We start from the raw sequence: 26,353 nt of genomic DNA, 5'->3' as shown, positions 1-26,353 counted from the left end.
TTATTTAGGGCAAAGTCTGTTATTTGTGGCCAGATTAAGCCAGATAAAAAAAAGCTCCTTATTCAACCCTTTCAACATCTTATGAAGTTGCAACTAATAGAGATATTCAGTTCAGATGGCAGATACATTTAGAATAAAATAACCCAGATCAACACTTGTGTTCTTGCATAGCTGCAATATCCTCTCCTGCAAAGCCTCCATCTGTTTTGGTGGCCATATGTTGTATTTCTTTAAGTATAAAGTTGAGAGCAGCCCACATTCCTTGGGTTATTTAGTGCAGAGTGAGGACTCTGGTTGAGAGGAGACTGGAAGGATACTCGATATGGAGTCTGCTTAGGAAGGTAAAGCCGTTAGTCAATAATGGATGAGGCTTCCTGAAATATTTACCATTTGGCCTAATTTAGCCGCCCCCCCCCCCTCCTTCCTCATGTCATGGGTGACTAGACATCCAGCTGGGGAGTTTTTTTGGGCCTACTATTCTAACTGTGTGATTCATTGCTTTTTGTGACGTACAGTAGCTTCCTTTTAGACCAAATACTTTCAATCTTCAATTATTGGTTCTGATTTACACACAGTCCTCCAGGATTTCAGTGGAAATCAGATGATGAGTATTTTGCTGCCAGCAGTGTGAAATGGGATCACTGTAATCCAGAGAGACTGTCTTTACAGTGAGGACACCAAAGGATTGTCTTTGGAGATGTCCCTTTAGATTCTTTCTATCAATTTGAATTTTGGCTTGAATTTCAGTGAATGCCACTGTCATGCCAGCATGATGATCAGTTTGGTGTTTGCTTGTTTTTTAATCATTATTTTTAAAGTTCACTATCCTATTCTTTAATAGTGTTTGTTGGGAGAACTCCTGGACCCAACACAATGCTGTTCTGTGTACTGATGCTAATTCTACTGTTGACCCAGTCGGGTGGGTTGTCAAAGCACAGCAGGAGATGTAAAGCATTTTGGCAACTAATCCAAGTTGAATGCAAAATAAATACTTTGTACTTGGTTGCTTCTTGCACTTTTTAGAAAAATACGTTTGGCTGATCTAATTAATAGTCAAATCAGAAATGATTATAATAACATATCCCCGGAAAAAATCAAGAGACCACTTCAGCATTATCATTTTCTCTTGTTTTATTATTTATAGACATGTCTTTGAGATAAATGTTTTTTTGTTTTTCTCTGTGTTGGAATTCTACAGACACTGGACATGTAGAGATAAAGATTTAAGAAACATTGCGTAACACAGAAATGTGCAAACCTCTTCAGGTCTCAGGACTGTTGACTTATATTCCCCACATATTAAAACACCTCTACAAGGTGGTACTAATTGGTACAAGGTAAATTGCAGTTAGTTTTAGGGTAAATGAGATTAAAGGGAATACTTTGAATAACTAAAGAGAAACCCCCATATTGATCACTTTATAAACAAAAGTGGGTCGGATTGAACAGATGTAATTAGGCCTGACCACACGTCTGTTTAAATAGTCTACCTTGAAATCCAAAACTGAGTTTCCTAATATGTGAACAGTACCAGAGAACTTGGTGTTGATCCGACCCACAAGGAGCACAAAGCTGCTTTCAGTGAGCTGCAGGTCTTTCAGCAGAGCAGATTGTCTTCCAAACTGAGTCAATGGCTCTGGATGTGGGCTGCAGGCTGGAGGCTGTGAACAGACTGATGTCGTGAAAGAGCCCATTGGATGCAGTGTCTGGAGGGGGTACAGAGGCAGGGTATAAATGCCCCCTTGTCTTTTAGTAGTCTGTGCCTAGGAAACATAGAAGAAGAAGGAGTGGGTTTTTCTGTGGGCGTCTCTCTCTCTGCTTTGTGCTCTCTGTCTCTTAAGAATGAGTCAATACCCCGGTTCCCACAAAACAGAGAATGGCAGTAATCTGGTTGTGTGAGACATCTTCCCTCCCACGCTGGCTTAATTAAGATGCAGGGACAGACCTGCAGAAAAATAGGCCTCTCTTCAAAGGGCTTTTGCTTGCATACGGTATAGTCTGTGGATAGATTAAAATTTATATCAAGAAAAACAACAAGTATGAAATATCATTCATGGACTGACTCTCTTTCTCTCACAAAAATCTCATTTAATTTTGGAAAATTCTGTTGATTCATACTTTTTCTTTGAATTCCTATGCAAAATTAGCATAATGTATACTACTCTATGAGGATATTTTTTGCATAGACAGTGCGTCTTGTCGTCTTAAAGACTTTGGCTTTATAAACCTGGATAAAATACCAGCATAAATCAGCAGAGCAGACAGTGCTGCTGAATATAGCCTCTCCGTGGCTCTGCTCCAGTCTCTGTCAGTGGGTTCACATCCCCTCTGCCAGACCTGCTGACACAGCCACATTTCCTCCTATTGACCGCGACAGGTCACCCGTAAGAGTCTGAGCAGCATCACGCTCACACTCATGAAGAACACATGGGATGTGCCTTTACAGGATGCTGCAAATATGATGTATAATAGCTCCAATTAAACTGCGGCACATAATCACTAATTGAATTAGGATCAAGGACCTGGTCCTCACTGACTGTTATAGAGACGAGCAGAAGAATGGTTTAGTAAAAAACACATTTTTAACTGTTTGAGGGAAACTGAGGTGTCAGATTTGGATTGCCAGTGACTGCTTCTTTGTAATTAATGTGCACATTAAAGAACCTGAAGTGAATCTCGTGCATTCACACCAATATACTAATCCCACCTGCTGAAAATAGAGTGCACACACTTTGGAATACATACATTCAAATATATAGAAGATATATATGTATTTTTAAAATTTCATTACAATAAAAAAAAGAATGCACAAATGTTGTATGAACATATAGAAAACACTTGTGATCCTCAAATAATTAAAAGCCTTTTTATAGCAAATATCAGTTACCAGATTTACAAATCTTAATATGTGCCTATGTTATTATTTTCATGTATCTTATTACAATTAATAATTTAAGCATTTTGCACTATTTGTTGGAAAAATCGAGACTTTACCGTGTCAACAAGGAATGTGGAAAATTCAGTTTTTCTGCCTTTTTTAGATAGTAAATGTTCAAATAAATATTTGGCATGTTATTTGAAAAATTATATAAAATGTAATGGCAACCCCACCAACTATTGACTGGTAAGAATTATAAGCAAAACTACAGACTGCCGGATACTCTGTTAGTGAACCAGTGTGAAGTATGTGTGTCTGTTTTCAGTGAGGTCATAATATCATGCTAAGTGGCTGACGCATTCTGCCATTCCACACACTTCACTTAACAACATTAAAGCATGTTTCCATTGATTCTACATAGTCTATTCCTTTTTGGATGGATTACATTTTAGTATTCAATTCAAATTGTGGCTCATAAAATTAGAAACATTTACATAACTAATATAAAAAATGTTTGACTCATTTTTTCCCTTTTTGGGAAGTGGTGATTTGTGTGCTGTAAATCTATAACCCTAACTCTGAACATGAGCATCAGTGGTCTGCCGTCACTAACACAAATCAGTCTGTACAAAGAAAATGCTTATACAATAGTACATATAGGATTCCTGTGAGCACACCTTTGGAAAGGTTGAATTTGAATCCCGTCTGATTACACAACTTCTAGACCTGGCTTTAAAGTCAACATTTCCATTGTTTAAAAAGAGAAGACGGTGTGGGAGATGTGCTGTGTGCTCAAAGTGGCCTCAGGTGGAGATAGCTGTGACACGCAGGCTGTGACCGCTGAGAGCGTCAGCAAGGCCACTGAGTGCAAATATAAAAGGAAGCCCTTTCCCACGTCTCACTCATACATTCTGCCCAGCACTGCCACTCTAAAGCAATTACCTTCTCTGAGAGCGAAGCGCTTCGCTTTCCGGTGCTGGAGTTCTGGGAGGGGGCTCGTGTTGGATGAATTATACCGCAATCAGAGATGAGTAAGCAATGAAGGGATGTCTTACTGCATCTGGGATAAAGATGGGTTTGACATCTTTATTCTCTTATAGAAGCCAGATCTAATAGAACGAGGTCAGCATTATTTACCAAGAGACCCAATCAATTTCTTTGCTGTCTTCACCACGTGGCAGCTCGAGACCTTGAAGGACCTTCATTCATTCAGGCTGTGTGAGATACATCCAGTATATACGCACATCTATAGAGGCTTTTTACAGAGTGTCTTCAAACACCAGGTTTTCATCAGTAATGGAGGGGATGTGTGTTAGTCTACGTATCAGACATGTAGTATTAAAACAGAAGTAATAGATTGTGAGCAGTCTGGCTCTGTAATTGGAACAGGTAACAAGGGGGACCATCAACACGATGGAGGGATTAATAGCTTGTAAGATGTTCGCTGTTCTTTCAATTCTAAGAGATTATTAGATCTAACTGAATTTTGCAGTGATGTCTAATGTCACAACACATTACAGTAAAGAGCATTTGTGGCAGGAGACTGCAGGGGAAATGAGCAGAATGGAAAACATTTCTAGCTAATAGATTTGGTGGCTGTGGTTAGAATCTAACGTCATGTATTTAATTACAATTAGAAGTGTAGAATTCAAAACATTATGGAAGAGGGCACAGTGAGTAAACTGTAGTACATCTGTGTTCACATGTGGCTGTTCTCCAAGCTACCTGCTCACATCATGCACGGTAAAGGAGGCCTCATCTTTCTATCATAGGCTGTTCTCCAAGCTACCTGCTCACATCATGCAAGGTAAAGGAGGCCTCATCTTTCTATCATAGGCCTGAAACCGGAAACCTGAGCCGTCACACTGGCCTATATTTCATAGTTGCAAACACAGTGAATGTGTAGAAAGGAAATAACAGTGTGTACAGTAACATGGGAGAGTACTTGAGAGCCCTGGGCCTTTCCTCTTTTATCGAGCGCCTGTGCATTAGCAGAGAAAATGGTGTCTGGAGCACTGGGAGCAGGAGGAGCTTTTTAGAGCTGGCATCACCAGACCACAGCAGATACATTCTTCCTGTGTGGGCACACTACCATCTGCTGTGATATTCATATGAAAAAAACTGGATTTCATGACTTGAGTATGATAGTTACATGTAGAAATAACCACTTATATTGGATCATGTATTTTTGTAAGTAAACTATGTAAACTGTAATTCAATTATTAGAATGAATGAACACACAGTGGGCTCATTACACTGGCTGTATTTTCTTTATGAATATCATTTATCGTCATACTGCGACACAGGATTGCCAACGAAATCTAGTTGTAGTCGAGAAGAAAAATGTGTCATAACAAAACAGAACAAAAACTGGAGTGAATTCATGTAAAGTGAATGAAACTTAAAGTGAAGGAGCACTTTTTTAAGGGTTACAGAGCAGACACACTGCCCCGGAAAAAAAATAGCATTATCAGTTTCCCTTGTTTTATTTTTTATAGGTATGTCTTTTGAGTTAAATGTTTATTTTTGCAGACACTGGAATGGCTGCCATACATGTAGAGATAAAGATTGCAGAAAAAATTGGAGTGGTCTCTTCAATTTTTCCGTGGCTGTATCTTATATAAAGTCAGGTCAGAAACTGAATCAGCAGGGAGAGATTTGATCACAGTGATCATTGTCTAGGAGATGTAAATCTACCAGAAAATAGTATCAGATTCTCTGTGATAAAAGAAAAAAAAGTACTGACCATCTTATATCAATAATAACAATAATGATAATAATTATGGTGAGTGAAAGTTAATAATGTACAATCTATTGTTTTCCTGTTTGAGTGTAACATTGAGGGTTGAATGGCTGATTCATCTCATGATGATCAGAAAACTGTGCCTCACCGAGAATTATGATATCAGCACCTCTCTGACAGTCTATCCTAAAAGGATTTAATAAGACTGACTGAAGTCGAACACTTCTTAAGGCTCACAGGGGACAGCTGTGTCTGATGGACTGCAGCTCAGAGCTGAGGACGACTTCTCACTGAAGCTGTTGAAGACCAACAGAGCCTGACATGCTGAGTCTGAGCAGGCCTGAAATGGCCATGGGTAGAGAGGGAAACCTGGCAGCTGACAACTTGGCCTCTAATCCAGCACCGCCATCAGGCCTACTTTGACATGTAAAAGAAGGAAGGATATCCATTCATGTTTAGAGTGGAATTAGTATGACAACATTTCAGATCAAATGCTCACATACATTCACAAGTATTTTGTAGATTCTTATTCCTACTGATGTATTCAATAATTATTGCATTAACTGTTATATTAACAGGTTTTCATAAAAATTGAGAATTGATGGTATTTTGTGGTATTCAAATATGCAGTACATGAACATAATGAGCTCATGCTGATATTACTGGATGTATTTCAGTCCGTGCTACACCTACAGTGGGTGACGATGTGTTTCTCAGTCCCAATGCTTCAGTGTAAAGGCCCAAACAGTAAGAGACTGCTGGTAAAGAAATAGGAGGTGCCCAGTGCTTCTGCTAGCACAACAGATTCAGTTTCACATGTAACTCGTGTTCCTTGTCCTGTCTTTCAGCCATCGTCAACCCGAAGCAGGCCAAAGACAACAAGAGCTTCAACTTTGATTACTCCTACTGGTCCCATACCTCGGTAACTCTTCCTGCAACCCCACAGTGCAAATGTTGCACAGACACTCTGACAAAGACACATTTGCATCACAGTGAATCACCATATGTCAGGTCTGTCAGGTTTATGAGAAAGTTAAAGATGTTAGTGGCTGAATATTGATCTCTCTCCACAGCCAGAGGACATCAATTATGCCTCCCAGGTGCAAGTGTACAAAGACATCGGAGAGGAAATGTTGCTGCACGCGTTCGAGGGATACAACGTCTGCATCTTTGCTTACGGGCAGACAGGTGCTGGCAAGTCCTACACCATGATGGGGAAGCAGGACGTCAAGGACCAGCAAGGAATCATTCCCCTGGTACACACTCACTGGGATTACTTCAGAAGTCCTGATTTGAAATGTCTCAGATGTTAGTTGGTAATACATTCCTTCTCTTCTCCTTCCAGCTGTGTGAAGATCTTTTCACTAAGTTCAATGACAATGGAGACAATAGCATGTCATATTCTGTGGAGGTAAGCGTTTGACTAAAGCTAATGCCATAAAGCAGATACAGGAAGGCTGTCTGTGCTGACCAATGTTTGATCTAATAATATGAATCTGAACAGGTAAGCTACATGGAAATCTACTGTGAACGTGTGCGGGACTTACTGAACCCCAAGAACAAAGGAAACCTGCGAGTGCGAGAACATCCTCTGATGGGGCCCTATGTGGAGGATCTGTCCAAGCTGGCTGTCACCTCCTACAACGACATCCAGGACCTCATGGACTCCGGCAACAAGGCCAGGTGACACAGCTGTGTTTTCATTCAGTCACTTCACTCGCTGTGTTTCTTCTTACCTGTAGAGCTATTTATTATTCTTTACGTTTTGCTGATTTGTGATTTGCTGAGATATGTTCGCCTTCCCTTTAATATAATGGAACCAAATAGCACTCATGATTTCTGGATAGAAACATTGCTGTTTTATAGAAACGTTTTTTAAACACAGAATATCTCTAAAACAATGTACTTGATGACTAGAAGTACAGGTCAGAGGAAATATATCTATTTTTGATTTAGGCCCTATCTGTTCCTTTTTCAAGGCATACATCCAACATCACAAATAACAAAGACATTTGGGCTGAGGTGGAGTACATTTATCGTGTAAATTAAAATGATCCACTTCCAGGCTCCCGGGTGTATCTGTGTGCTTTCTTCCTGCATGCTCTTGCCTGTGTACATGACATAACTGCTCATAACCAATTGCTTTGGTTCAATTGGTTCAAGGGTTTTTATTATCAAATGCAAAGTAGTTCTTAGGTCCCGAGCTCCTCCCACCATGCAGCATATTATAAAAGGACATAAGACAAAATAATAAAATAAAGATAATTAATTAAAACAAAACAAAATAGTACAAAATGAGCCCAGTCTATAAAGTAGTGCAATGTTTGAGCTGATTATTCTACATATCTGTACTTTCAATTCTGTGTCTTTGATATGTTTGTCGGACCTACATGATAGTTAGCAGTACTTGTAATTTGGTGTGCCCTTGTAAGAGTCACATTCTCTTTCTGCACAAATGAACAAATGCTTGCTGCACAAACTGATGAAATGTCTTGACTGTGTGTGCAGGACCGTGGCTGCCACCAACATGAACGAGACAAGCAGCCGCTCTCATGCCGTCTTTAACATCATATTCACTCAGAAACGCCTCGATGCTGACACTGATAACACCACTGAGAAGGTACACCTTTATCACATCCCCTCAGGATTTATTTAACATTCAGCCGCAGCCTTTGCTTATCTGTGACCTGATGGATGACTCTGATTTAAATCTTGTCGTAAATTGGAAATCAATAATAGCATGAAGGTCATACTGTAAACGATAAGGCAACAGATGTTTTGTTAATGAGAGCCGTCTCTGGAATAAAGACGAGCTATAGCTTTTTTGTTGTCAGATATTGTGTTGGAGTTTATTTATTGGAGTCTTTTTATTGCATGCTCTGTTGCAGGTCAGCAAAATCAGTCTGGTGGATTTGGCTGGCAGTGAGAGGGCCGACTCTACTGGAGCCAAAGGGACCAGGCTTAAGGTGACATGTTTGAACGAAATGCATTTCAGATATTAAAACACAGAAACACACATTACTACATTTCCTTGCACTATGGCTAAATCCATATTAAAGCAGTTTATCAGTATATTTACATTCATGAATATTATTCTCTGCTCTTTCATCACAGGAAGGAGCAAACATCAATAAATCTCTCACTACACTGGGGAAAGTCATCTCTGCTTTGGCAGAAGTGGTATGTATTATATCTGAGCATTTTACAATATAGGATAAAGCTGTTTTTATAACTGTTTTAATTGTACTGTTTACTTCTTTTTAGGACTCTGGGTCAAACAAGGTAAGTCCGTTTTTTCTATTTAAAGAATTTAGTAAGAGAAGTTCATTTATTAGAGCAATTTCAGAATAAAATTAATCTGGTGATTGAATGTTTAGGTGTAATAAAAAAATCTCTTTGGTGTTGACTTAGGAAAAAGTGAGAATAACGTTTTTTTTTATATGTTTTAATCTTATTTACCGGGGTGATTTCAAGCTATTGTGGCACATATAAGTATTACAACAACAAAGACAAAAGAGTCTCCTGGAAATGATTTGTTTCACCTGCTCTCCAGTTATAAACTCATAGGAGAACGTTTTCAGCTCAGACTTTAATAGATCACTATAGTTCCCTCTCTCGCCTCAGGGTTTGATATTGATACCAATAAATATATTGATGTTCATTTTGTGTTTTATTTGAATAAACAGAACAAAAAGAAGAAGAAAGTGGAGAACCACATCCCCTACCGAGACTCCGTTTTGACCTGGCTACTGAGAGAAAATTTGGGTATGATCACATTATTTATTTGCTCTTCATGATGTTATTTCTAAACTGAGACTAAAGTGTGTATCTTCACCTTGTCAGGGGGGAATTCTCGTACTGCCATGGTTGCTGCCCTGAGTCCGGCTGACATCAATTATGACGAGACCCTCAGCACACTCAGGTAGTTTCTCTAGCGTCTGTTTCTCCCCCACTCAGCTGCTGAATGTGGCTTTGAAGGACACTGAGCCAGTGACAGGAGGTGTTGCGTAACACGTTCCCATGCATCAGTTTCACACATCAAACACCCGTCATGGGTAGGAGTTGCAGGACCTGTGGATGTGTGATATGGATGGGAATTTGTTATGTAAGGGTATATTATTATAACAAGCTGTAAGTCTAATAAGAGTACTTCGATTTTTAGTTGAGTTTTTGTTTTGTCTTTTCAATTAAATGTTAGTTAATTGTTTTTGCGATTGGTTTCAATTTCATACATCATATTTTAGTCAGCATAATGTAACTACATATACCAAATCCAATATACAATACAAAAAGAACCTTGAAGGCATGATGTTCAAATCTTTTATTTCGGAATCGACTTGAGTCCTTTCTCACCGACACGCTCAGAAGAAAACGACTGCAGTGGATTCATATTAGACCTGAGCTGAATGGCATTTGTTCCACAACATGATGTCAATAATTTCATGTTATATCATTCTACAATACATGTGTAAAATAATAGGGAATAATTGTGAAGTAATTGCAGCATAGCGCCCTCTCCTGGATTGTCAAGTCTGTTAAATTGGTGTGCTTTCACGTCACTTGAGCCGATGGAATGGTCTAATTTTTTCGGTAGTGATATATTATAGCTAAAAAACGAACCAGACATCATTTTTTTCCGTTTAGTTTTTAGTTGACAAAAATAACCCTGGTGTGTGTGTGTGTGTGTGTGTGTGTGTGTGTGTGCTTTAGTTTGATCCAACACCTGTGTCACATGCTCAATGGTCCCTCCCTTATTTCCGCAGATATGCAGACCGAGCCAAACAGATTCGCTGCAACGCTGTGATCAACGAGGACCCCAACAACCGACTGGTGCGCGAGCTGAAGGAGGAGGTGTCCCGTCTGAAAGACCTCCTCTGCTCCCAGGGCCTGGGGGACATCATCGACAGTAAGAGAGATCATTTATTGGTTTAAATGATCATTACTGCTATCTCTAATTTCACCTTTGTTAAGATGCAAACTGTTCTCAATGATGCTCTGTGATTCGCATCTCAGCGCACAAAGCTCCCTCACAAGCGCCACAGTTTATTCTTTCTTGATGGCTTCAGATTAAATACTGAACAAACAAAGAGCCAGTGCAGAACAAACAATGTAGAGTCATGGAGAAGGACTGCAGTGAGACCAGAATTTACAAGATGCAGTTTACGCTCATGTTGTGACCAAAAACAGGCAGGACAGGAAATAGTCTGGGCAGGGTTACCGGGTGATCTTTGCTCCAGGGTTCTATGTTCCCCAGCTCAATGTTCTGTTAATGTTTGTTATCCATCCACAAGGCCCTAAAACAGCTGTATAAAACAACAACACCAATAGATATCATTTCATTAGTTTTGAAGCTTTTTATTTCATGTAAATTCATTATGTTATATATACATTTATAACATGATGTCATGTTTTAAAATCAGTTAGAAGACAGAGGTGAAGTGTGAGTGTACTAGTCTAGTTTCAGTTGAGGTAGCATTAAGCCACATTGTTGGAATACTAAATGAAAGGCCCCGAGGGGAACACAAAACCTCTGTAATGAGTTCCCACTATAGCCCATGTCATATTAAGTGAATTCAGAGCTGGGGAACATCTTTCAGGTTCCCATTATGTTTTATATGGGAGAATAGGGGTGCCCTCGTTATAAGTGTGATCTTCTGGAGCTTGTTCCTCAGTCCAGCTAACATTAGAATGTGTATGAAGGTCTTTTAGAGGTGGCAACTTTGAAATTGTGGGCGTTAACACAGAGGGGCTAATGGAAAGATGCTCTTTAGGTGCATTAGGGAAAATGTATCCAGCTATTTTTGAGGTGTGATTTCTGCCCGGAAAATAAAAGAGATATAAGTTTACATTAGAACACATTTTGTTCCCCAGCAGCTAAAAGAGAATATTTCAATCCATGATCATTCTTTAAGGTGTCACGCTGTCTGTTTTTCTCTTCCTCTCTGTCCCTCTTCCTCTTCTCTTCTCCCAGCGTACCGAGCGTCTGGTGCTGACATAGAGGGTTTGAAATGTGTGTTTCCTGCTTTGGTTTTCTGGCTTTTGCTTTTGCTCTTCTGGCAGCTCAGCATCACCAGCGCTTAATGTGACAGCAAACATTACAGTGTCTGTGTTACCTGCAGCAGCACGACGGACGCAGCGAACACATGGTTCCATTGCGTTGACGCTTGACGCACCTTCCCATTCACTTTGAATGGGGTGACGTCAAGCTTCGCCGAACTGCATTGTGGTTCCATCGTTTCGCTTTGCCTGCGTTGCTCGCGGTGGAAGTTGAGAAAAGTTCAACTTTTCAAGCGCCGATGGAAGGGCGAGCCAATCAAAAGCGTCAACGCAACAGAACCGTGTGTTTGCTGCGAATCAATCACAATTTCCCTAGGCGAGTTTCAGGGAAATACTAATGTTAATGTCATATACATAGCCCAGTCCCGCTTTGAGGGGGATTTTTTGGCTCTTACCTTAAATATGCCATGTCATGATGCTGTATCGATCTCTGTATTGCTTGGTTGCTGTGGCTTTGTGGGACAGAGCTTAATCAAACATCGCAGAGCAATTATATGCAAGTTTATGGACAATGAGGAATATTTAATCTCTATCTATGATTTCCCTGATGGAGAAATCTCCCTGGCAGGGCGGGTCTGACTCTATCGCCTCCTGTGGGCTTTTGTAGATGATGCTGCAGCCTTAGTCACAGAGTGTAATCACTGACATAATGTTGGATCTCGCGAGGCCATCATCTCATTTGATGCCGTTCATTTTTACAGTCTTCCTATATTATGCAACTTTATTAACTGCACTGCGAAGGCGATATTATGTGATCCATCTTGGCGAGCAACAGCCTGTCCAGATGGATGGCTGTGATACACTTTCTGAATTTATGTCTCTGTGTTGCCATAGCAGCAGCTGCAGGGTTGATATTTTTTGTAGAATCTTTCATAGGCCTTCAAGGTGCCACAACAATAACACACTGAACAGAAAACAGGAAATATGATGCGGAGTGAGCTGTGTTGGTAGACTATCTTTATTAAATACAAATTAAAATAAATGTTTCACAGTGATCAAAATAAGCTTACCATCGTGTCTGATCCTCTGCCAGAGAAATGGATTTCTGCTTTCAGTCATTTGTTTGACATTTGATCATTTCAGAGAGGCACACTGAGTATGACATGCATCTTGCTTCTTTTAGATACTTATCTTAATTTAGAGTTCTGGCTTCCCCACGTTCTCTGCAGGAAATGAGACCCTATTACAAATGAGTCATTGTGTCTGTGCATGGGGCTGCCCAGCTAATATATTTTATATTCCATGACTCATTTTATTTTAGCTTGATTGGGTCAGAGCAATGTGATTCCTTAAAGGAGATGTTGTTTTTCTCCAAGAGCAAGTAAACATTTTAAACTTTTTTTCATTTGAATTACTTCCTGCCTGTAACGCTCTGCTTGATGGTTTTGTGTAATCGCTGCTTTTTTTTGGGTCATGGCTGGATGGCCTCCTTGTTGCATCTCTTATCGTCCCCCCCCCGCGCGTGGCTTTCTGTTGTATCTGCTCTCGCTTGCACACTAGCAATTTAATGTTCTCTCTGTGGGTTAGACTTTTTTCAAGCCACATCTCTTCTTTCTTTTTCTTTCCTATCTCTCCTTCTCCTGTTTTCCTTTTATGTTTGCATTTCTCTATTACTTTACTCCTATTCCTATTGATTACCCCAACCCCACTTCCTGTACACACCCCGCCAGACCTATCCGATCACAAGAACAATAACTATAATGGCCAAGCTGTGAATCAAAGGGATGATTTCTCCACAGTGACCAATGCCATGACGGGGATGAGTCCCTCTCCGTCTCTCTCAGTCCTGTCCAGCCGGGCCGGATCCATCGCCAGTCTGCACGACCGCATCATGTTCAGCCCGGGGAGCGAGGAGGCCATCGAGAGGCTGAAGGTGAACACAGACAATACTTTCTGCTTTTTATTAACTCTGCATCTTCACAGTGTGCCTGTACTGCAGGGAGCAGCTACATATGGTCAGATCATAAGAAGATACATTTTGGTTAATGTCTTTTACTCATTACTTTCTCTGGATTCTGTGTTTTTGCTATTGTCCACAAATCTTATGACTGCAACCAACAATGTTAAAGTCATGTTAAAGGTCTTCTATTATGCTATATTTAAACAATATAATGTAGGGCCATATCTATACAAAACATATCTATGAAGTGTTTTGCTCAAAATACCAAACAGATCACCTATTGTAGCATGCCTCATCCCCCTCTATTTCAGCCCTGTTCCTGAAGTGCTGATTCTGTGACTGTAGCTTTAAATGAACTAGCTGCTGCTGGCCACGCCCCTTTGGAGCTGCTGCTGGCCACGCCCCTTTGGAGCTGCTGGCCACGCCCCTTTGGAGCGTCATGATCTCTCTGAAGAGAGTTTTCTACCAGGAGAAACTCAGCTAAACGCTGCCGTGATTAAACGTCATATTATGTTCCAAACCACATCCAGCATTATTTCTGAAACACTTCTCAGTGTTTACCACTACAACAGAGACAGTATATGTATTATATACAACAACTCTAAGTCCCTCCTGCAGACATCCTGCTGAACACACACACACACAGCTGGGGGGGGGGGATTCAGCTCACGACTGTATATGGGGACAATAGGTTGAGACGTGTCACGTGGGCGTTATGTTGCCAGGAGTTCAATGTAAAGCCAGCCCACATTTCCGATATGTGGGTAAGGAGGAAAGTGAGAGGGTTGTAATTTTTGACACTTTGTGAGTCTCCTTACACACCGGGGACACATATATTACATATTTATGTATAAAAGACAGCAAAAATTCCATTTTGCATAATAGGGGACCTTTAAGTCAAGGCGACTATTTTAGGAAACTTTTTTTTTAATGTTATTTTTTTTATTGGAAAAAGGCAATATTGTTGAGTGTACTTTACAAAAGCTTTAAATATACATGTTTATTTGCATATGCCCAGAAGGACATAGTCAGGAGAACAGTTTGTGTGTGCTAAAACTCACACTTCCATCGTAGGTTTTACTGGATTTTTCCACATTGTAGCACAAATTTCAAGTTTCCAAGTTCAGGGAGATTTGAGACTCCAACGTTGTGGTTGATGATCTGTTACCCTTATTAGTGAATAAATAGTAGAGGGATGGCATTATGGGAGGCAGAAGTATTCTCACTGTGATTTTTATGAAACATTACTCAAACAGGAAGTAAATTATATAAAGGGCTTTTTTAAGATTCAAGGGTTTGGTGCCATGGTGAGCATTAGTTCTAGCAGCTCTACACTGTATGTGGGATGGCTTCATGATAAACTACGGCGCCCACATCTATCCTGACCATGGCTAATCAATGATCTTGAAAGTTTATCGACAACCAATAGATCTTAAAGCATTTCATGATTTCAAGGGATTTTTTGTGAAAAATAAACAAATAGAACACTAAAGCTGTTATGAAAGACTTGCTTTAACTATGTGTTTTAAAATGTCAGGAAACAGAGAAAATCATTGCTGAACTCAATGAGACCTGGGAGGAGAAACTTCGCCGAACGGAGGCCATCAGAATGGAAAGGTAATACACAACAATATCACTCTTTAATTGTGCCTTTCTTTCTCCTTGGGCTGAGGTTGTAGCTACCTATGGAGTATTAAGCAATATACTGTAGCATACTGTATGTTGGTAAATAAGGTATCTTAACCTCTTGGTATAATGAGTCTGATGTTCATCCACAGAGAGGCCTTGCTGGCTGAAATGGGTGTGGCAATGCGAGAAGACGGAGGGACAGTGGGGGTGTTTTCTCCTAAGAAGGTAAGCAGACATGAGACCTCTGTGAAGCCCTCTGTGATAACCATTGAAACGATTTATTGAAATGCTTGTTTATTTACCCCAAAGCCATCGGATAACCCTAGTAGGCCCCAGCCTGTGTTTATCGACACAGTCGGGCTGTTTTCCCCCAACGAGGTTTGTAGCTGTGAAGTGTTTAAAGCTGCCTCCTTCTCTGAGTGCTACCTCCCTTCAACTAAAGCCTCTCCCATGCAGATCAGTCGAGGGTTTTTCTTTTTCATTAAGTGTTATATGAGATCTCCTTCATTGCTCACTGCAAACACTCCCTCTGCGCTCAAGACAGCAATGAGTGTAAACACAGGGGAAAGATAATGATAGTGTCCCCATTTCAGCGATTTATGGCTGTTTGCCTGCAGCCCCACAGCAGCAGACTACAAGAAACACACCTGCTGTGAAGCTGTGCATGCTTTAACTATCTCTGAGTGTTTGCTGTTGGTTACTAGGAAAGATTGCCTTTCAGCTCTCTGATGTTACCCATATGTTATATTGTATAACATATGGGTAATGAATGATCTATGTAAATGATATGAGTTAATTATGCTTTGTTCCTCAACAGACGCCTCATCTGGTGAATCTAAACGAGGATCCTCTGATGTCTGAGTGCCTGCTGTACTACATTAAAGACGGGATCACCAGGTTGGATACTGATGGACGAATGTTCATTCATTGCTGAAGTCCAGATTAAGTCCTTGAAGGAGACAGGTTTTGCATTTTTCAACCTGGACTCTTTATAGCTGTCAGATGTGAAACCGGCTGCCTTGTAGTCCTATTGGGTATTGTGCACTGTCAATGAACATCCCCTTGAAGTGCTAGTTTTGGCACCGACTACCTTTCAAATGATCTGTTCTGTTTGTCATTTGGTCTAGCCAGGTCTTAGGTTAACAGAGGAGACCTGATGGAGAGATGGAGAGAGGGAAGAGTTTGCTATGTTAGAGTACAGAAAGCGTAGCTGAGTGTTCACTAAAATATTTGTAATATCAGAGCTTAATGATGATAGCTGATGGATGACGAATGGACGTTGATGAGGTCGTACGTTTTCGTGAGATTTCACAACAAGACTTCCTCTCGAGTGAGACTTGGTGAGACACAAAAAGACCAGATCTAGCAAAAGGAAAACAAATGTTTTGACTTCTCTGTGAAGTCCTTACCATAGTGTTGTCAGATCCAAAACATGGTAGAGTATGATCCAGTTGACCTTTAAATGCATGTTCAGTATCTTATCGTTTTCTCTGACATCATGTCTCCCTTTTTGTTTTAGGGTAGGTCGTGTAGACGCCAACAGTCGTCAGGATATAGTCCTCAGCGGACACTTCATCAAGGATGAGCACTGCACCTTCACCAGTTCTACTGGTTCAATGGGAGAGAGTGAGCCATGTTATATTGCATTCACGGGCTGTGTACAGCAGAGTTTAATATTGACAGACAGGAAGTGAAGCCTCATATTGCCCTCCCTGTTCCCAACAGCGGTTGTCCTGGAGCCATGTGAAGGAGCTGAGACTTATGTCAACGGAAAGAGAATGACCGAGCCCACTGTCCTCAAATCAGGTCAGTAAGCCCTCACATGATACTACGGAAGTCCTTAGAGCAGCTGATAGTTCTCTTTTTGTCTGGTCTAAAAATACTCTGGTAAACAAATAATTTTGTTAGGGTGATTTTTAATACTCATTTTGCTCACAAGAGGCATAAGAGCACCACTACCCCATGCTCTAAATGGGACTAAACTTTATTCTGTTTTAAACAAATAAAAACTGCATTGCTTTCGCATGGTTACTAGAAGCAATATGTAAGTGGTATGTTCTACAGCAGTGGTAACCAACCTTTCAAGCCCAAGATCACTTTTTATTCCAAATTGTAAACTGAGATCTATCAATCCGATATCTTCCAAAAAACCCACTTAGGAGTAAGACTGTTCATCTCATATTTATTTTTGCAATCAATTTCTGTTACAACAGGCTGAATGTACGTGCATACATACACACAAAGAAAAACACAGTTATGCACAGTTATCTGCTCAATACAAACTATTCACAGTATCTGCTCAATACAAACTATTCACAGTATCTGCTCAATACAAACTATTCACAGTATCTGCTCAATACAAACTATTCACAGTATCTGCTCAATACAAACTATTCACAGTATCTGCTCAATACAAACTATTCACAGTATCTGCTCAAGGCGCAATATTTAGTTTCTCAGTTCAATTAATAATATTCACATTTACAGATATTAGCCTCCAGTTTAATGAACACACTCCATATTTAAGTTTCTCTGTTCAATGCACAATATCTGTCAATGCTCAAGTTGCTCTATCAGCCTGACTTTAATGAGACTGCTGTGACTGCACATTATCTGTAAGTCCTTTGAAATCTGGTTGATAGTTAGTGATTGCCAGTCTGAGGCAGTCAGTTAGATGTGCGTCAGTCATACCAGTTCTGTACTTGGATTTTATTATTTTCATTTGTGAAAAGGCCATTTCACATATTTATGTGGAGCCAAAGTAGGCCTTCAGTTTAAGCGGCATGACACAATCAGTGGATACCTCTCTCTACTCACGAGAGACCAAATGTCCTGGTCTCTTGCTCTGGCCTTAAATTCAATGTCGCTTTGCATTTCAATAATCTCCTTCTCAAGGTCCATAAGTAATGTAACACCTCCTGCATTTTAACTGACAGCTGTTCAATGTCAATGCTGAGGAAAGGGTTTGATACAAAACCAACTACTTGCCCCATGTCTTGTACCTCCACAAATCGAGTGCCAAATTCTGATGTCAGTTTGTACAAATGGGCGCAGAATTGTTCAGGATGAAAAGCGGTTTTGTCTGTGAGGTTTTGTGACACCTTTTCAAGATTTGGGAAGTGTGTCAGCCTCGCCTGTCTTAACTGAGTGGTCCACAAACTGAGCTTCACTTTGAATGCCTCCACTGCGCTAATCATGTGACCAAGCTCTCGGTCTCTCCCTTGCAATTCTCGATTAAGGTCATTGAGTTTTGCGGTCAGATCGGTAAGGAACCCCAAGTCCAATAACCAAGTATCGTCGGACAGCTGCTCATACTCCTGTTCCTCGACTTCAGAAAACTGATGATCTCTGGCAGCAAATCCAGAAAATGCTGGAGCACCTTGCCCCGACTGAGCCACCTTACATCTGCATGAAGGATCAAATCTCCATATGCAGAGTCGAGTTCGTCCAATAAAGACTTAAATAGACGGTGCTGAAGCGCTTTTGCGCGAATTGAATTGACTATTCTAACAACAACATTCATTGCATGTGACATGTCAATTGCTTTAGCTGCCAATGCCTGTTGATGTATCACACAGTGATAGTTTACAAATGGTGGAAAGTCTGGGTCTTTTCTGCACAACGCGACGAATCCTGAACGAACATCGATCATCGCCGGTGCCCCATCGGTTGTGAAGGACACTATTTTATGAATGGGAATCTTGTACTCACGCACAAAGTCCTTGAATGCCTTGTACACGTCCTCACCCCTGGTTCTGTCTTTCAATTGGATAAGGGCCAGAAAGTCCTCCTTGACAGTAAAATCCGTGAAAACCATTCGGACAAACACACTTAGCTGGGCTGTGTCTGTGGCGTCGGTAGACTCGTCAAATTGAATTGAAAAGTATTCCGAGAAAGATAAGTCTTTCAATACTTGCTGGGATACATCTTCGGACAATGACTCTACTCGTCTGGCTACAGTTGGTGCACCAAGTGGTACACTTCCTATCCTTGCTTTTATGTCTTCTTTGTTTTTAAAATCAGCAAACAAGACGTCAGCTGTAACGCTCATTGCTTCTTTGATCAACTCACCATCCGTAAATGTTTTTTGTGCTTAGCCAAAATATGACTAACTAGGAAGGACGTTTCTGTAGCTGCCTTGCTCTTTGCTGTAGCGCGATGAAAAGCGACTGCTGTGCTTTTAGTCCTCTTTTCAGTTCATCAATTCTTTTTGATCTTAATGCGCTGTTGAGTGGATATGAGTCTTTGAATTTAGCATGGGTGCTAGCATGATGGCGCTCCAGGTTGCCACGTTTTGGCAAGGCTACCGCCTGTTGGCATATGAGGCATATAGTCTTCTCTTTTGCTGATGTGAAAAGAAATTCATGCTCCCATTCCGGGTGGAAATAATACGTGTTTGATTTCGTTTTTGCCGGGCCCTCAGCCATATCGATATTAACTGTTAAGGTTGGCAGAACTTGGCACAATTTAAAGTTACTACTTTCTCAAGATGTCCGTTAGGATCTGATTTTTTTTAACCCCGCCCACAATTGCATGCAGCCTCAGCATAGACCTCAGCATATCAAATAACCAATTGGAGTTTGTAAAATGACCTATGCGTGATTCAATCAACAAGCCAGAGCTAGGTCTAAAAAGCTTGTTAAAACAACCAACCAACCAGAGCATGAACATTTTTATTTTATTTAGAAAATGTGAAAATGCTAGGGATCGACAGTGAAGGCTTTGAAGATCGACCAGTCGATCGCAATCGACTTGTTGGTTACCGCTGTTCTACAGTATATGTACTTTTTTGTTTTTTTTCCCCAAAAGGAAATCGCATCATCCTGGGGAAGAGCCATGTGTTCCGGTTCAACCACCCTGAGCAGGCCAGGGCTGAGAGGGAGAAAACTCCATGTGCAGAGACCCCCGCTGAGCCGGTGGACTGGGCTTTCGCTCAGAGGGAACTGCTGGACAAACAGGGCATCGACATGAAACAGGAAATGGAACAGAGGTACTTTGGGAGAAATACTGAGATATTTCAAATGAATGTTTTATGAAAGGCATTTGGCATAGTATAAAAGTTTCTTGCCACCATATTGTAGACAGGAACTGATAAGAAAGCAAGAAAAAAGGAAAGAAATGGAGGAATATTCCTGGTAACTCCAAGTTTATAGATGCCAGATGAAAAAAGTCTTCAGTACAGTGCACACTAACGGAAATACTGCTCCAGATACTTAACAGCAGTGGTGTGAAATCCAAAGTTGTGCATTACTTTTTTAAACCTGTTTTGTTCTATGTTGTTTTGTGGTTTCAGGCTGCAGGAGCTGGAGGACCAGTATCGTAAAGAAAGAGAGGAAGCAAACAACCTCCTGGAGCAGCAAAGACTGGTACAGTAGTGAACAGCTCTGTTAACAATACATATTAAAGCCATAGGAAGTAGATTATTAAAATGGCTTCATTTGGAGTATTTTTATGTTAAAAAAAGAGAGAAAAAACATTATTAAAAAAATATCAAACCCTAAACCTAACCCCCAAGAGAATATAGATCAAAGTATTAAATTAGCAAGAAGAAGATGTGGATAATTTCCTTTGTTTAAAGTGGTACATTTACCATAAAAATAACACATCTACAGACAGTTAATTTGTGCCTTAAATCCCCAACAAAATGTTAATTCCTGTGGTTGCAACATGTTACCATTTGTCGATCTCCATTTTAACGATTCTTATCAACCAGACTGCCTGACATCAGAGGTGTTAAACCATGTTCCTCAGTAGCTTTTGTCGACGTTGGTCTTCTTTATTGAATGCTCTAGGATTATGAGAGTAAGCTGGAGGCTCTTCAGAAGCAAGTGGACAGTTACTATCCAGAAACCCTTGAAGATGAGGAGGAGCCAGAAGAAGAAGGTGGTGTATTTTATTGGACACACACACACAAACACACATATATGTTGCAGTGGTGGGCCATGCATTTCACACCTAGGCCTTCAGTGATGTCAAAAGTATGTGAGCTTTAACAAGTGTGTTCACTAAACAGCGCATTGTCACACCCACAGCAGTTTCATTTAAGAAACGTGACGATAAAGACACAAACTATTCACTGAAAATAAAAGAAAACAAATGATTTAAATTTGTGCGCCACACACATCTCTACATCTCTTGCAGAAGCATCAAACATTTATTTTTTACATACAGTATTTGTCATTTTAATTACATATATATTAATTTGTTAATATTGATTTAATATTAACGACATAAAATGACAAAAATATATCAAATTAAAATGCTTTGTACTCACCAAAACAACTGATTATTTGAACATAAAATCCACCCTCCTTTCTTTCCTCAAGAAAACTTCAATTACTGTTGTACAGTTTATCAGTGCGCTCCACCAACAAGTCCTTTTCAATAGACATCAAGGCTACTGCTGAGAGCCGATTCTGTCCAGTAGAATTTCTGGCATAAGCTTTTTATTCCTTTTAAGGCCGAGTATGACCGCTCGACAGAAGCAGTGGACACAGGGATCGTCACTGCCACACATGCCAATGTGTAAAGCTGCCCCATGCTCTCACTCGGATTGTTCTGCTTAAGGAAATCAAGGAGATCAGTGGGACTTTCCCCTTCAAAATCAGTCATGGCATACATTACAGTCAGTTAGTTCTGTTTTTAGCTGGGACATACTGTATATCTGCGACCAAATCGATCTCTTCTCCTCCTTCAGCCATTGTGGGTTGAACAAAAATAGTTTGTAGAAATCTACGCAAATTAGCTCGCTCAAGTTCTAGTTCAGTTTGCTAGCTCTGCCCATAGACTGTATGGCTCTGCCTAGCTCTGCCTCTCAATAGTGCGTATCCAATCAGAAGACGTGCACGTGCTAACGTTAGCGTACGCCTGCTAGCTGGCCCGTTGTCGCCAACTCGAAATCTGATTGGTTAACGCCACAGTTTTGTTTGCGATCACTTTAAGCTACAGGCGCCCGCACTGTTGATTCTGAAGGCCTAAGGGCAGATTTCTTTGACCCTAGCAACACATTATGGCTGAAATATGATTGGATAAAAGCTCTAACATAAAGGCCAGCCCTCCAAATCTCGTGCTGAGGCTGGAAGCAGCGCAACCAAGACGAAAGCTATAAATGAAGAGAATAGACTATGGGGAATAATTTAATACGTATTTGTGGAAAAAATATATCAAAATTAAATTTACATTCTGATGATGTTTAGGCCAGCAGAGAAGGCCTTGCTGGCCCTGACGGCCCACCACTGCTATGTTGGTAGTAAGCAACTCTTTACCAAATGATGATGTTAAATCCTTTCTCCCCCCAGTGCAATGGACAGAGAGGGAACGAGAGCTTGCTGTGTGGAGCTTCCGTAAGTGGCGCTGCTACCAGTTCACCTCTCTGCGGGACCTGCTCTGGGGGAACGCCATCTTCCTGAAGGAGGCCAACGCCATCAGTGTGGAGCTTAAGAAGAAGGTCCATAATGTCGTTGTCATTTAAACCCACATTGATGTTAAATTATATCTCTCTGACTGAAGCAATGTTTTTGTGCCTCTACAGGTCCAGTTCCAGTTTGTGCTGCTGACAGACACCCTCTACTCCCCCCTGCCTCCAGACCTGCTGCCCCCAGAGGAAGCTAAGGACATAGACAAGAGACAGTTCCCACGCACCATTGTGGCCGTGGAGGTGCAGGATCAGAAAAATGGAGCCACTCACTACTGGACATTAGAGAAACTGAGGTACGTGGACATACACCCAAGTCCTTAGGCAACAAAAGTCTACTGAGAAACGGTCAATTTATCAAAAGTAATAGGCCATATGACATGGCATGGACATTTTTGTAGAAAGATATTTTTGGGCTGAGTGTAAAAATATATTTGTCGACACAAACTTCATTTTATGATAAAATGTTTCTACAAAAGAACCAGAGAACGACATGAAAAGCTATACTACGAGCATGTACTGAGCCTTTTCCACTTTTGTTCCAATTGGAATTGGAAGGTCAGAGGTTCAAACCCCCCCTTGCAGTCAACATGTGTAAGTGTCCTTAGGCAAGATTCTTAAACCCATAAAGCCTTAGATTCCCCTGTTTAAAAATATCTTCACCTTAAAAGGCTTTTTCACAAGTGTTGGTTTTATGGACCTAAAATGTGGACAGGGTCTTCCTCATTAATATCACAGTTTTCCCGGGAAGATAACTGCTTAATTTCAGCGTGATGACTTAATATGGCAACTGTTGCTGCTTTTGCAGGCAAAGACTGAACCTGATGAGAGAAATGTACGATCGGGCTGCTGATGTACCCAACAACACCACTGAAGACGGGGAAAATGTGATGACTGGAGGAGACCCCTTTTATGACCGCTTCCCCTGGTTCCGTCTGGTTGGCAGGTAAATGCTGAACACCATTGGCCCTACACAGGAAAACATTCAAACTGATACAAAGGTCAACAACAACGAGAAAACAGAAGCCCAATGTTAGTCACTCCATCCCGGAGAAAGGGAGGCTGTGCCAAAACTAGCACATCTGTTGAATGTGGTCCACTAATGGAACACAGTGACTTGACATCAGCGTGGAGTGGTATGCAGCCCACTTCATTATGGTGTCTTTATTATAACATACTGATGACTGTTGTTTGCGTTACTATCATCAAACCTATACATTTCAGCTCAAGAATGTTTCAAGAAAATGTTATTTGTAAGAAGAACTAACTTGGCATCATCTCAAATGTGATCAAACACAATTTGAAAAGTATCTTTTGAGCATATTTTAAGTACCATATCCTCCCTGAGTAGATTGAACTCAATGTCAATTTCATGTGCTTTATTAATAACTACTCCTCTTTTCTGATAACCAGTGTTTTTCTCCTCAACATAGCTCACAGCTTCTAAAGGATAGATACAGACCAGTTGTAATGAGTGGTGCATGTCGTGCTGCCAGGCTCGTCTTTATTAATGAGAAATCAGCGGTGGAACATTTTGAGACCGATGTTTCATCAGTCCTCCCACTCAGAGCCTGCTTTATGTTTCACTCACACTTTGGCACACACCTCTTTACCTCCCTCTCTCTCTCTCTCTCTCTCTCTCTCTCTCTCTCTCTCTCTCTCTCTCTCTGTCTCATGGCCCTGTTACTTAACATACAGCATCAAGCCTTTAAGAACATTTAGCTCCTGCTAAAATGATTAGGCTGAAAAATGTCCCATATGTTGTTTAGGTTTCTAATGAAACTTAATTTATCTAGACAAATGACTAAAGTTGGATTCAAACATTTTATTTGGTGTGTGTATTTGCACCTAGAACTTTAAAGACACCAAAGCTTTGTAAGATAACCGGCAGAGAGCAAGGCTCGGAAAACTCCTGATGGAGGGCAATTACAGTAGAGCATTGATGGTATACTGTATTTAAACGATTCTCATATTAATTTAATATTTTACAACAGCAGTTATGAATAACTTAAGGTCAATTATTTGTCACATTTATAAAGGCTTTTGAATAAATACATAAACACATAGAAATAAGATCACCTAACCTTTGCCTCTGTAAAATCTTATCTTTGTTTAGGCTGTCAATCATCCTCTTCTTCCTGGTACACTTTAGTTCTTTATATACCCACATGTGAAGCTCTACCTGCCCGATCTGTTCTCCACAACAGCGCACTGGGGCCTATGTAGGTCAAATAGTGGAGGGGGTAATATTCAGAGAGAAAACGTATACTGTCTGTCAGAATTATAGTCTTAATTGAAATAAAAATAACCTCAGTGTTGGAACCACGTTTATTACTTCTAAATAGGTTGGGTCAACCTCATCACACCATATATTAATATGCCTGCAATGGATGACCTGAACACATTTAGACAATGCGATTGGTTAAAGCCATTTGGAAACACTAATGATTTTAGACCAGAAATACCATATTATCATAAATAAATTGCCATGAGTTGACCCTATTTATAAGAAAAGCACATAGTGATTTTGAAGAGCTGATCACCAGGAACTGCCACACAATGGACAGCTGAAGGAGGTTGTCACGTTCCATGCTGCTGCTCCACCTCCCCAACCAGGGTGGCATCTCTGTTACCTGCAGCCTCTGTGAAGGTGGATTCTTGACAAGACTTAATGAATGACTCAATATCCTCAGACAAAATATGACTCCTCGTAATATTACTTCCCCCTGGCTTGGTCTTTATGTACATCTTTTTCCTACCTGCAATGGCCCTATCACACTGTCGTACTCCTCTGTGTCTCCACTGCTCACACTGAAACAGACTGAAGCCCCCATCTTGTTTAAAGTGTGTACTTTCTCTAACTGTTCTAACCTAGTTCCCATGTCTCTGGCTGCACCAGAAACCCCATTTTCAACACATGCATGAGCGAGCGCATGAGTGACCCTACTCCATCCCCGACCCTCTCCAACTCTGAAATTACCGAGCTGGCTGAGCTGCAGAGGGAGGGTCGAGGGGAGGAGGAGGAGTTGGAGGAGTTGGAGGACCTGGACGATGATATCTTTTTGGACGACCTGTGCTCGGAGCTCGGGGGAGAGGATGATGATGATGATGATGATGATGATGATGGATATGATGATGAGGGAGAGCTCTGCCGTGGCTCCGGCGAAGGCCAGGATCCCTTTTACGACCGCTCACCATTATTCAGTGTAGTGGGAAGGTTGGTGAGGTTTCAGGAGCATGCTGGTGGAGGAAACTAGCTCTTTCACGCTGAGACACGGGGTCTGTGTCCTGCAGTAGACATCAGCACAGAGGAAACCACATTTTTGAAAACAAAGAGCATGACACAGATTAAGATATCAGAAGGTCTTTACAAAGACCCTTTTCACTGTAGCGTCCAATTGGGTCAAGGAAGCTGTAGTTGTAATATAAACATGGAAACATTTAAGTTGGCTAACTCTAGTGTAGATTTGAAAGACATTCTTAAAGAGACAGTTCACCCCAAAATCTAAATACACTTGCGTATCAGTATAAATTGTTTTGGTGTGTGTTGCCAAGAGATACCAGTCTTAGATATATCTCTCTCCAGTGGCCTGTAGTGCTCATGGCAGCAAAAACACATGGAAAAAGCCGCAGCAATGTTTATTTTCTCAAGCTTAAGTTACTTAAGTTATCAATAAACCTTGTTGTGAGCAGTTTTATGGAGGATCTATTTTCTGTCTACTGAGCTACACC

At 40.8% G+C, this 26,353-nt stretch overlaps 1 protein-coding gene across 11 annotated transcripts in view; it reads left to right on the top strand.

The window, feature by feature from the left end:
- The window catches only part of kif1aa (kinesin family member 1Aa), a 49,168-nt gene that overhangs the window by 3,363 nt on the left and 19,452 nt on the right, over positions 1-26,353 (top strand). For 4 of the 11 annotated variants that reach the window (XM_063891662.1, XM_063891661.1, XM_063891660.1 and 1 more), the window contains exons 3-27: positions 6,470-6,543; positions 6,695-6,877; positions 6,967-7,032; positions 7,126-7,304; positions 8,130-8,241; positions 8,510-8,587; positions 8,736-8,801; positions 8,886-8,903; positions 9,308-9,386; positions 9,465-9,543; positions 10,385-10,527; positions 11,593-11,631; positions 13,349-13,551; positions 15,116-15,195; positions 15,357-15,432; positions 16,025-16,104; positions 16,727-16,833; positions 16,933-17,013; positions 20,017-20,197; positions 20,501-20,573; positions 21,000-21,090; positions 22,506-22,654; positions 22,739-22,917; positions 23,430-23,567; positions 25,521-25,838. In XM_063891662.1, the coding sequence (XP_063747732.1) occupies positions 6,470-6,543; positions 6,695-6,877; positions 6,967-7,032; positions 7,126-7,304; positions 8,130-8,241; positions 8,510-8,587; positions 8,736-8,801; positions 8,886-8,903; positions 9,308-9,386; positions 9,465-9,543; positions 10,385-10,527; positions 11,593-11,631; positions 13,349-13,551; positions 15,116-15,195; positions 15,357-15,432; positions 16,025-16,104; positions 16,727-16,833; positions 16,933-17,013; positions 20,017-20,197; positions 20,501-20,573; positions 21,000-21,090; positions 22,506-22,654; positions 22,739-22,917; positions 23,430-23,567; positions 25,521-25,838 (2,872 nt within the window). The remainder of the gene's footprint in view (positions 1-6,469; positions 6,544-6,694; positions 6,878-6,966; positions 7,033-7,125; positions 7,305-8,129; positions 8,242-8,509; positions 8,588-8,735; positions 8,802-8,885; positions 8,904-9,307; positions 9,387-9,464; positions 9,544-10,384; positions 10,528-11,592; positions 11,632-13,348; positions 13,552-15,115; positions 15,196-15,356; positions 15,433-16,024; positions 16,105-16,726; positions 16,834-16,932; positions 17,014-20,016; positions 20,198-20,500; positions 20,574-20,999; positions 21,091-22,505; positions 22,655-22,738; positions 22,918-23,429; positions 23,568-25,520; positions 25,839-26,353) is intronic. The other 7 variants (XM_063891667.1, XM_063891668.1, XM_063891669.1 and 4 more) reach the window with 4 other exon arrangements.

The sequence above is a fragment of the Eleginops maclovinus genome, chromosome 9 (assembly GCF_036324505.1).
Source record: "Eleginops maclovinus isolate JMC-PN-2008 ecotype Puerto Natales chromosome 9, JC_Emac_rtc_rv5, whole genome shotgun sequence".
NCBI lineage: Eukaryota > Metazoa > Chordata > Actinopteri > Perciformes > Eleginopidae > Eleginops > Eleginops maclovinus.
This window is presented reverse-complemented; position numbering and strand designations above follow the sequence as displayed.